Source organism: Naumovozyma dairenensis, chromosome 10 (genome assembly GCF_000227115.2).
Source record: "Naumovozyma dairenensis CBS 421 chromosome 10, complete genome".
Taxonomy (NCBI): Eukaryota; Fungi; Ascomycota; class Saccharomycetes; order Saccharomycetales; family Saccharomycetaceae; genus Naumovozyma; species Naumovozyma dairenensis.
In genome coordinates, this window is record NC_016488.1 from 229,056 (window position 1) to 240,715 (window position 11,660).

General features: G+C 36.0%; 5 protein-coding genes across 5 annotated transcripts; 4 read left to right on the forward strand and 1 right to left on the reverse strand.

Moving 5' to 3' along the window:
* Positions 1 to 132: 132 nt before the first annotated feature.
* On the forward strand, positions 133 to 1,152 carry SWF1 (palmitoyltransferase SWF1; the record flags this gene model as incomplete). The annotated part of the gene is made up of 1 exon (XM_003672187.1): positions 133 to 1,152. The coding sequence occupies one exon, from the start codon at positions 133 to 135 to the stop codon at positions 1,150 to 1,152; it is 1,020 nt and encodes a 339-aa protein (XP_003672235.1).
* A 417-nt stretch (positions 1,153 to 1,569) lies between these two features.
* On the forward strand, positions 1,570 to 2,724 carry NDAI0J01010 (uncharacterized protein; the record flags this gene model as incomplete). Its single annotated transcript, XM_003672188.1, has 1 exon — positions 1,570 to 2,724. The coding sequence occupies one exon, from the start codon at positions 1,570 to 1,572 to the stop codon at positions 2,722 to 2,724; it is 1,155 nt and encodes a 384-aa protein (XP_003672236.1).
* A 188-nt stretch (positions 2,725 to 2,912) lies between these two features.
* On the reverse strand, positions 2,913 to 4,829 carry TAF12 (Taf12p; the record flags this gene model as incomplete). Its single annotated transcript, XM_003672189.1, has 1 exon — positions 2,913 to 4,829. The coding sequence occupies one exon, from the start codon at positions 4,827 to 4,829 to the stop codon at positions 2,913 to 2,915; it is 1,917 nt and encodes a 638-aa protein (XP_003672237.1).
* Positions 4,830 to 6,911: 2,082 nt separating this feature from the next.
* On the forward strand, positions 6,912 to 8,870 carry MKC7 (aspartyl protease; the record flags this gene model as incomplete). Its single annotated transcript, XM_003672190.1, has 1 exon — positions 6,912 to 8,870. One exon carries the CDS (start codon positions 6,912 to 6,914, stop codon positions 8,868 to 8,870), a length of 1,959 nt encoding a protein of 652 aa, XP_003672238.1.
* Positions 8,871 to 9,884: 1,014 nt separating this feature from the next.
* On the forward strand, positions 9,885 to 11,081 carry PEX7 (Pex7p; the record flags this gene model as incomplete). The annotated part of the gene is made up of 1 exon (XM_003672191.1): positions 9,885 to 11,081. One exon carries the CDS (start codon positions 9,885 to 9,887, stop codon positions 11,079 to 11,081), a length of 1,197 nt encoding a protein of 398 aa, XP_003672239.1.
* Positions 11,082 to 11,660: the final 579 nt, after the last annotated feature.

Consider the following 11,660-nt stretch of genomic DNA (forward strand, 5'->3'; position numbering starts at 1 on the left):
TTCCGCCTTAAATAAGCTGCTCTAATAGAGAAACAAACAGAAAAATCGCATATTTAGATGAAAGAAAGTTCTAAAACCGCAAGGTTTTCCATTAAAGCATGACAGTGATAGCATTGCCTTTCAAATTGCATAATGTCGTGGAGTATAATCGTCATTATAATAACGATATTTCAAGTAATATTACTTTTATTATCTCCTCGATATAAAAACCGTTCACCATTTTCGATTTATTATAGACATGTATTTCAACCGATAGTGCAAGACTCTCATCGATACCGTTGGAAATATCATTTAGTCCCATTTTTCTACTTGACTCTTTTCATCTATTTAACATATTGTTATTACACTAAAGTAGAACCACTAATTGCTTCTCAATTATACTTTATTGAGGTGTGGATTTGGATCCCATTTATGATTTTCAGTCCTGTTATATTCGGAATATTAACAATGGTCACCATTCCAAATACAGTAAATAACAGAAGGAATCAAGAAAAGGTCTTATATCGTTACCCATATGATGAAATAATGTATTATCCTAATATTGAATGTCGAACTTGTGGTATAGTAAAACCAGCAAGATCTAAACATTGCGAGATTTGTAATTCATGTATTTTGTTATGTGATCATCATTGTCTTTGGGTCAACAATTGTATAGGTGAGGGAAATTACCTATATTTCTATTCATTCCTATTATGCAATTGTATTACGATGACTTATTCGTTCATCAGATTGTTTCTAATGTATTGTCAAGGCCATGCTCCCTCTTCAAGAAATATTTTAACTTTACTGATATTATGTGGTAGTTTTGCTGTCATATGTGCCGGTTTTACATTTTTACAATTACAATTGGTCAAAGACGGTATGACTACCAATGAGCAAGATAAATGGTTCACCTTACAAGAATACATGAGAGACGGGAAACTTATTCGTACAAAAGATGAAAACAAGTGGTTCATTGCAAACCCAAATGATGATGCTACTATAACGATAAATGCGGACACTATATTCTACTCCACTAATGCTTATGACCATGAAGGTTATCACTTATCCTCTGATGAATATACAATTGTGGAAGACCCTCGCCAAATCACAAACCTTTACGACTCGGGGGATTTCTTCACCAATTTGAAAGATTTCTGCTATGACCCTTAGGGTGCCTCTGCTGACCGGCGCTCACCACAGACATAGCCCCGGAAGGAAACCCTGAATCATAAAGGAAATAATAACGTTCCTTACTCTATCGCTCGATGCTCGATGCCGCCCACGTTTTTACACAATATGCATAAGTACGTCAGTGAGAAAAAGTACCTTAATGGTCAAATTTTTCAAAAAAAACATCCTCACTGAAAGGGTTGCTGGATCTTTTTATTATTTCAATAACTTTATATGTCAATTGCCTTCATTAGTACTCATCTTATTATATGGGAGGAGCATATATAATAAGGGCCTAGCGTCAGTATATGAAGTAATTCTATGAGTTAATATATTTTGTTCTTCTCAGTTAGTTTCACAATTAACCAAAGATAATCAATAATATCCGTTTAAATTACTATACAAAAAAGTTAAATAATGACGGATACTTGTTTAAACACAAATGACTTCAATGGTCGCACCAACATAAGAATACTTTCCATTTTCATGATTCTTCTCTCATCAGCAATCGGTACGTTCTTCCCCTTATTGTCCACTCGTTATTCATACATCAGATTACCACCATGGTGTTTCTTTTTGGCCAAGTTTTTCGGTTCAGGTGTCATCGTAGCTACTGCATTCATTCATTTATTGGAGCCTGCATCAGATGCTCTTGGGGATCCATGTTTAGGCGGTACGTTCGCAGATTATCCATGGGCTTTTGGGATTTGTTTGATGTCTCTATTTTTCCTATTCTTTACCGAGATTGTTTCACATTTTTACGTCAATAAGGCATTTGAAACTGTTAGCCATTCTGCCTCCGGGAACATTCATTCTCATTCAAATGAAGATGATGATGATCATGATCACGATAAGGATAGTGTAGACATCAAAAACAAACACACTACCACAAATAATGATCTTGAATCCCTACAAAGTACATCACCAGGAATTATTGGTCTTGCTACGTTTACCAGAAGTCATGATAATGTGAATAAACAAATGGGTACCATAGGAAGTAATCATTATGATCATGCTCTAGTGCATCAGGACCCTGGACAAATGGGTACTTCATTGAACGACAGTGCTAAAGAACAATATGCAAACCAACTTCTTGCAGTGACAATCTTGGAATTTGGTATTGTATTCCATAGTGTTTTCATTGGGTTATCGCTAGCCGTTTCAGGTGAAGAATTCACCACCTTATTTATTGTTTTGATTTTCCATCAAATGTTTGAAGGTTTAGGGTTAGGTACTAGACTTGCAGAAGTCCCATGGGATAAGAGTAAAAGATTCACGCCATGGTTGATGGCGTTAGGGTTTTCATTAACTACTCCAATTGCCATTGCTATTGGATTAGGTGTAAGACATTCATTTGTTCCTACTTCAAGACGTGCTTTGATTTCCAATGGTTGCTTCGATGCAATTTCTGCAGGGATTTTGATTTATACTGGGTTAGTCGAACTAATGGCTCATGAATTTTTATACAGTAATCAATTTAAAGGTGAGAATGGGTTCAAGAAAATGATTTCAGCTTATATTTGTATGTGTTTCGGTGCTGGGCTTATGGCATTGTTAGGTAAATGGGCATGAAAGGGGGGTGGCTTCATTCATTCGCTTCTGGATTTTAATATCTAATGTTACTTACTATTATTTATAGACTATTTTTATTGCTTTCTTAAAACAACCGAAAACAAAAAGATGACCTTTCATTTAATAATACATAAATCGATATTTTTCATTCTACGAAACATTCCTACATAGAGTATCTCTATCCTATTTCACTTGTTTAATTTTTGCTTCTTAGATGCTGGTATGTTAGTAGTATTAGCATTTGTACTTGCAGCAGCAGCAGCAGCAGCAGCAGCACTACTATTCGCTTTATCATTATTAATATGTTGTAATTTTTGATTATAATTTTGAATAGGATGCCATTTTCTAATACTTCTAATTTCATCCGCGGAATACCCAGGAATTCTAATATTCCAATTTTTCTCTAAATGTAATTGAATATCTCTTGGTTCTAAACTATCAGAATTTCTATGTTTAGCCAATCTACATGCGAAAGAGGTAACATTTGTAACGAAATCATCCGCTAGGTCTAATAATAATTCTTCCACATCACCATCGATTACTGTTTCACCATCACCTTCATCTACACCGATGGATTTGACTAATTCTCTTAATTTCCTTTTAGACATTACTCTCTCAGTATCTATTTCATAAGGTGGTAATTTAGTGGCAACAGGAGTTGTTAAAGCGGAAGCATTCATTGCAGATCCACCAGTTAATGATGGTCTATTTGATCTATAGGGAACTGATATTGGTTGTTTTGTGGAGATAGTATCGGATATGTTAACTATCGGTTCAGCTGGTTTAAACATTATTGATTTATTTGATGGATGAACCGACGAGGCAGATGCCGCTGCGTTTACATTTGTTACCGACTGAGATTTAGTTAGGTTAGCATTATTTGGTGTCGTGGTGGTGGTTGTGGTGGTTGTTGGTGGTTCACTTGTAACAGGTTCGTTACTTTTGTTTTGCAGAGATGGATGTTGTTTCGTTGTGTTCATCACTGGCGTTACATTATTAGATGTTGTATTAGTTGTGTTATTCTTTATCGGTAGATTGGGTGATCCAGCTTGTTGGGGTGACGGTTGGTGGAACACTGTTCGATGCGATTGGACGATTATTTGCTTGGACTTGTTGCTGCTGTAGTTGTTGTTGTTGTTGTTGTTGCTGTTGCTGTTGCTGTTGATGTAGTTGTTGTTGTTGTTGCTTGTTGTTGTTGCTGTTGTTGTTGCTGCTGCTGCTGCTGCTGCTGTTGTTGTTGTTGTTGTTGTTGTTGTTGTTGCCTGGCAAGACGTTGTTGTTGGGAACTTTTTGTAGCAATTTTGTAGAGCTGGATTATTTTTAGCACATTCAACGTAAAATGTTTTTTGGCCAGTTTGAAATTGTTGGTGTAAAGTATTATGTTCGACAGTTATAGCTCTTATTGTGTTGAATAATTCAGTTTTCTTATTTTCTAGTTGAGTCTTTAAATTTGGGTCCAAATTTGGTTTATTTAATTCTTGAGATAATCTTTCAATATTTTGTTTCACAAATGAATGCTTTTCCTTAATTGCTGCAGCTCTTGTTTGGAAAGTACTAACTAATTTGTCATATTCTTGATTTTGTTCTGGGGTCAATACTTGTTTCATGATAGAGGCTAGTTGGTTTGAACTCAGTCTATTACCATTATTTGCATTTAAACTGGAAGGAGTATTTGAGTTTGATATTGGGATACTATTTGGTGTTGGAGTATTAGCAGAGGGAGTTGCTCCAATATTGTTATTATTTGCGGTTGAAGTTGGAAGTTCTTTATTTACATCAGAACTTTGTACTTGAACTTGTGCTTGTACTCGTGCCTGAGCGGCTGCGGCTGCAGCAGCTGCTTGTCTTTGTCTATTATATGTATCATAGATTGCCTTTATCTTGGATGCTTGTATTAACAATTCTTTACCTCTTTGAGAATTATCACCGCCTAATTGTTTTGCTTCATTGACCAAAGCTTTAAACTTATTAGATAATTCTATGACTTGGTTTGGTTGTAATGTAATAGGAGGTCCACCTTGATGGCCTGCAGGAACAGTTGATGCATTTGTCCGTGAAGCATTGGAGTTACTATTATCAGGATTACTGTTACTACTTTCAGACATTAGGAGGGGAAAGTTCCTGTGTTATTGATTCTTTTCTTGAGTGAATAAATACAGCAGTGTGTAGAACCTTGAAAATGGGTTATTTTCGTTACCTCTTTGACGATTCCTTTCAAATAATCTTTAAAAATAGGTTCTATTTGCTAATGAATAATTTCTTAATCTTCCCATTTCAATTTCTAGTTTCTTTAGTTTCCATGTTATTGTATTAAATGTTCAAAATTTCGGATTTCTAATCTCAGGGTAACGGTATATCTCTGTACCTCCAAAGGTAATAAAATCACGTGCTGTATCTATTAAAATGTCAGCAAATTACGTCTCGTATGGACTAAGCTTTTGGGTTATTTTGTTGCTCTACTGTATGCATTATATTATATGTATCATTGAATATCATGGTAATATGTACTACGATATTTAAAAGGCGTTAAGAATGTTGGATAAGAATAATGGGATAGCTTAACCATGTCTGTACATCAACACATAAGGAGGAAAGTTGATGCCCCTGTCATCTTAAATGTTAAAGAGACACGGTTTCGTTATGTTGCTGTTCTCATTTATATAGGAATATTTATATGTAATTGCGAAAGCATCTTAAACTTTGAATTTTGAACACTATCATGGGGACTTGACCTTTGAAACGAAATTTTATTGCAGTGATACCAAAATCGGAAACTTACTTTTAAATAATGAGAGTATCCCTCTCATTATGGTAACCAGTTCTACAATTTAGTGTAAATCGTGAAGTACCAGTAGACACCATTGAATGTCTTTAAAGTGTGAGCGAGTTGTTGTTTGTTTAAGGGTCGTGCGGGTAGTCGCAGCATTTAATAGAAGTCGAGAGGGAATTTAATATATTTTCTTTAAAATATATACATAAAAGTTATATCCACTTACCGAAGAGTTGATGAATACATTGCACTATAATATACCACCACATATAACTTGCAATACTTGAGTAAGTATCTTAAATATTCAATAGGGTAATCCCTCAGAAACAGGATATAAAAAGGTACCACAATTCTTTTTTACATTCTTCAAGGTTATGCACACTTATGGTAAGTAAGAATTTGGTATGGAGTTAGAGCTGGCCAGCTGCTAATAACGCACATATATAAAGACAATGCAACAGCCTATTCGGAAAAAAACAACAAGGTTCCATTCTCTTAAACATAATACATGATGAACATAACATTTTCACCGAGTATTTTTCATATAAACCTACGTAAAAGAAGCCAGCGACTGTGTGACACATTTCCTCTAGATTTTTTTTATTATTATGTGGAATAGTCTACAAATGAGCGATGTTCAAGTAACGAAAGAAGAAAAAAAGGTATAAGAAAAATAAAAAAAAAACAAGACATTCACAGGTGGGCGGCTATTACCGATTACCTGGAATGTTATAAAATACGAAATATGAGAGACGGGCAAGAATTACGTTATGATATCTTAACACCCACACCCCAGGGAGGGGCTGTTGTCTCTTCGAATTGAGAACGGAAACCGAATGACAATCCGAACACCGCCGACGGACGGATGAAAAGAGCAATGGGCGCAAGCAATCGAGCGGGTCCAAGAAGGAGATACGATACGGTGCCCACGTAATCACAACGCGGAGGGCAGGACAGGGCCACCGCCACCGCCACCGCCAGCACCAACCCCAATCCCAACGAAATCGAACCAAATCGAACTAAAAATACACCGTTCGGTCCTTCACAATCTATCTATCTCTTCATGGACCGCCGGTGAAGTGAACGCTCCCTATCTTTCGTTCTCGGACTATACACGCTAAAGAATATATACAGTGGCGTTTTACTTGTAAGCCTCCTCATATAAACAAGTACACCTATACCCACCGAACCATCTGACTATAACAAATAAAGGCAATCAATAGTCAGCCACCCCTCATCATACACTCTCTTCGAACTCTTACATATATATATATATATATATGCTTTGCTATTGATTGATCATCGTTATCCTTCGAAGAACACAGGACACTCTCTACAACCATCGTAGAAGGGCTTATAATATAATATCTACATAACTAAAAACCAAGCGAAGCAAGAACATTGAGAAGGATACAAGATGAAGATACCATCAATTTTACGTGATACCATTCTAACTACTACTAGTAGTTTGCTACTTCTTTCAACCATTAAAAATGTAATAGCAACAACATCTATACCATCACAACAAGAACAAAACAAAAAACAAGGAGAAGCCAGCGAGAACCAGCCTGCTCCTACTCTTAAATACGTCAAATTACCATTCGAGAAATATACTGGAGATTCATTCGAATCAGCCACAAGAAATAACAAACCACTAAATCAGCTACTGAAAAGAGACAACGAGGACGGCGCCGGATATGAAGACGTCAAAATTACTAATCAACAAAGTTTCTATTCAGTAGAATTAGCCATAGGAACACCACCACAACATGTCACTGTCTTGGTAGATACTGGGTCTGCAGATTTATGGGTCACTGGGTCCATGAACCCATTTTGTCAGTCTTCTCTAAATTCAAGAAATGTAGTCATAAAAAGAGATGATGACGACGACGACGACGACGACGACGACGACACACAACAAGCTGCAGGTATGTTCACAGAAATATTGGTTACTAACTTGTCTGACTTGGGTAACTTATCTGACTTGCTAGGTTCATTTACTATCATATCAACAGGTATACCAGGTGGCATCATTCCTACCGGAGTAACAACAGCTACTACCACGGGTGGTGGCGGTGGTGCTGGAGGAGCAGGTGGATTGCCCACAGCAACAAATGACATTCCACGTTCTGAAAGAACACTCGATTGTCAAGAATACGGAACATTCAATAGCAGTAGATCTTCCACTTTTAAGAATAATTATACCTCTTTCAGTATCAGTTACGGTGATTCCACTTTCGCTTCAGGTACATGGGCTCAAGACGTTTTAAACCTTTCAGATTTGAATGTTACAGGACTCTCATTCGCTGTAGCAAATATGACAAACTCTACAGTAGGTGTCCTTGGGATAGGTTTACCTGCATTGGAATCTACTTATTCAGGAGCATCAGGGGCCACTCAAAGACAAATGTACCAATATATGAATTTCCCAATGGTTTTAAAACAATCTGGTGCAATCCATACCACTACATATTCTTTATTTTTGGATGATCTGGATGAAAGTCATGGTAGTGTTCTTTTCGGTGCCATTGATCATTCCAAATATACAGGTCAATTATATACTGTCCCTATGATTAACATAATGAGAAATAGTGGATATTCTAACCCAATCCAATTCGATGTAACATTATTCGGTATTGGTTTACAAAATGGTGAACGTAATTTAACATTAACCACAACGAAATTAGCAGCGTTATTAGATTCAGGTACAACAATTAGTTATTTCCCAACAAGTGTCGTCGAACTAGTAGCAAGACAAATTAACGCACAATATTCTGCCAGATTAGGTTTCTACACTGTCCCATGTAGATCGGTATCAAGTAATACAAACTTAGTTTTCGATTTCGGTGGATTCCATATCTCAGGTCCATTACAAGATTTCTTAATTCAAACTTCTCAACAAACTTGTATCCTAGCAATGGCTCCACAAGAATCACAACACGTCATCCTTGGTGATATCTTCCTAACTCACGCTTATGTAGTTTACGATTTGGATAATTATGTCATCGCATTAGCCCAAGCGGATACTTCAACTTCAAATCAATCATCATCATCGGATATTGAATTAATCACGAACTCAACTATACCAAGAGCTATTAGAGCGCCATTATATTCAGAAACTTGGACAGCTAATAGACCAGTTCAATCAGGTGGTAATATCTTTGCTGGAAATGGTACAGTCATATACAATCAAGGATCAGGATCAATGACTACGTTAAGTGGGACTGCTGGTGCTCAACAATTTACATCTTCAAGTACAGGATCTGCTAGTTCCGGTACTAGAAGGGAAAATGAAGCAAATGCTAAAGTGGCAAAGTCGTATGTTGGTTCAACCTTCGCGTTGTTGGTTACTATCTTTATGGTTTCTTTGGTTTAACATATATATATATATATATATGCATATGTATATGTATTTTTACTCGACGTTAATTAATATTTTTTAATACCTAACTCCTAAAAATTCAGTATTTAATACATATTCTCCTTCGCATTTCAAATTTTTATTTAATGGAGTGATGACATTACACAAAGTGAAATCAACCCTCGAAGAAATCTTATTTTGTGAATGAATTTTCAGCGTCTTACTTGACAAAGAGATTTATTCAATCTTGCCAAGCAAGAAGGTAATAAAAATAATATATCATACAAATAAGCTGTCTAACCCAAAAATGGTAGCAATGACATATATAGTATCCGATGTACGTAAGATTAGTCAAAGGTGACTGAAGAGTCCTCTTGTTCTGGAGCTAAGACAGGAATGAGTATGCGTGTACTGAGCCTTTAAGTAATCACGAATCAACTAGCCAAGATTTGCGAGTATGCCTCATCGATGAGTAGTACTACCCAGCCTAGTTACTGTAGTTGCAACAGCAAATAACAATAAGACGCCCTTTGTAGTGTTTCTCGTATTTTCATTCGTGACTATAATCGATTTCACTTTTCTTCTATGTATTATCTTTCTATATAAAATGATCTTTCTTGTCTGTCTAACTGTGTACAAATAATTGATGTAGATAATTAGCGTTTTTATCTCCGGCCGGTACACAGTGTGTTTTAAGTTACCGAGAGTTTAAAGGTTGTTTTGAAAGACATCGATATACTATATCATTCTATTGATCATCGATTTTTCAGTTTACACAGTCAAATTATATGCGAAGTAAATTATCTACTTTACTCATTCAATTGCATTTTGAAATATTATCCTCTATTTGTCATTGAAGACACGAAATCACATTCTATTGCCCTTGAAAAAAAAACCGGAGCTGGAACTGACTCCTCATCACATATCCTTTAAACTGCGAGCAGGATCCTAAACAAGAGTATTTTTCTCCAATAAAAAATCTAATATATTATTCTCTGTCAATTAATATTACTCACGTTCTTTTACCCTATGTTAAGATACCATATCAATGGATTTAGCGGTTACAATATTCAATATTCCCCCTTTTTCGATAATAAGCTTGCAGTTGCCTCAGCATCTAATTATGGTCTTGTAGGAAACGGGAAGCTGGTCATATTGGATATATTACCTGATGGAACCATAAAGGAATCCAATTCTTTCCTAACTCAAGACTGTTTGTTCGATGTTGCTTGGAACGAATCTCACGAATCACAATGTCTAGTGGCTCAAGGAGATGGTTCATTGAGATTATTCGATATAAATCTTCAAAAATATCCCATTGCCATCTTTAAAGAACATAAAAAGGAAGTGTTAAGCTGCAATTGGAATTTGATCAATAAGAATTTGTTCCTTAGTAGTTCATGGGATGGAGATGTTAAAGTTTGGTCAACAGCAAGACAAGCAAGTTTAATAACGTTATCGCCAATTCATACTGATCCTACTGCTATTGTAAACACGAAAAGCAATATTAATCCATCTTTGAACAATGTTAGCCAGCCAATTCTTCATCCTAGATCAACAGCTATACGGCAACCTGTAACATCAGCATCAATGCAGGGAAATGACAATAAAAACTGTATATACCAAGCCCAATTTTCACCACATGATCCTAACATAGTAGCGTGTTGTTCAGGTACTTCATATCTTACTCTTTTCGATCTTCGACAGCCAACACCAAACGTACAAAGAGGTATCTTAACACAAAGTGGATATGAAACATTGACGCTAGATTTCAATAAGTACAGATCACATATAATTGCTACATCAGGTGTAGATAAAGCGATTAAAATGTGGGATATGAGGTTTATTCCTTCCACATTTTCTCCTCAATCTACATCTACAACTCCAATATTATCAAGACGACAACAAGAACCCATTAATGAAATTATCAACGCACATGATTTGGCTGTAAAGACAATTAAATGGTCACCACATCATTCCAATTTGATGGTATCTACTTCATATGACATGACATGTAAGACATGGATGGATATTTCATACCAAAATGGTACAAGTAATGGGAGGACGAATTCATTGGATCCACAACGAAGAAATGGTTGTTTAGCGATTATGGATAAACATTCTGAGTTTGCGTTCGGGGTAGATTGGAGTCTTTGGGGACAGCCTGGATTTATCGCTAGTACTGGTTGGGATGGTAATGTCTTCATTTGGAATACTCTTCGATAAATATGTGTTCGCATATTTCAAATTTAACATTCCCCCAAAACTGGAAACTATTTGGCATCGTAAGATAAAATCACCTGCAAATCCCATTCACACGTTGTGTAATCAATGAGGGAAGCACGCTGATAGTTGTAGTCCATAACGTGTAGTCCTGTCTTTATATTAAGGTTCAGTTTGAATAAAGCTGTGGTTGATCTAAATACTCAATCTATCTTGTTCAAAATGAATATTCTAATACAAATATTGACTATTTTCCTTTCTATGTATATCAAGCAATTGAGTTGGACATGGAATTCACAATGATATATACTCCAAAATATGATTTTAAGGAAATCCAATAAAAAGAGTGAATTCCCCACCCTCGTCGAACTACTTTTTGAGTAAAACCATATGATGATAACACCGACAGGTTCGTAAGACTTTTCCTCTATACTATATTTATTTAAAATCATGTAATACTTGTATATATTCATTCCCCATTTCATTTGTGTAGTTGGCTCTTACGCTGCTTCGTTCATGATCTTAAAATAAAAAGCCACGGCGATTCATTATGGCTAACATGCGTCGGCAAACATGTATAAA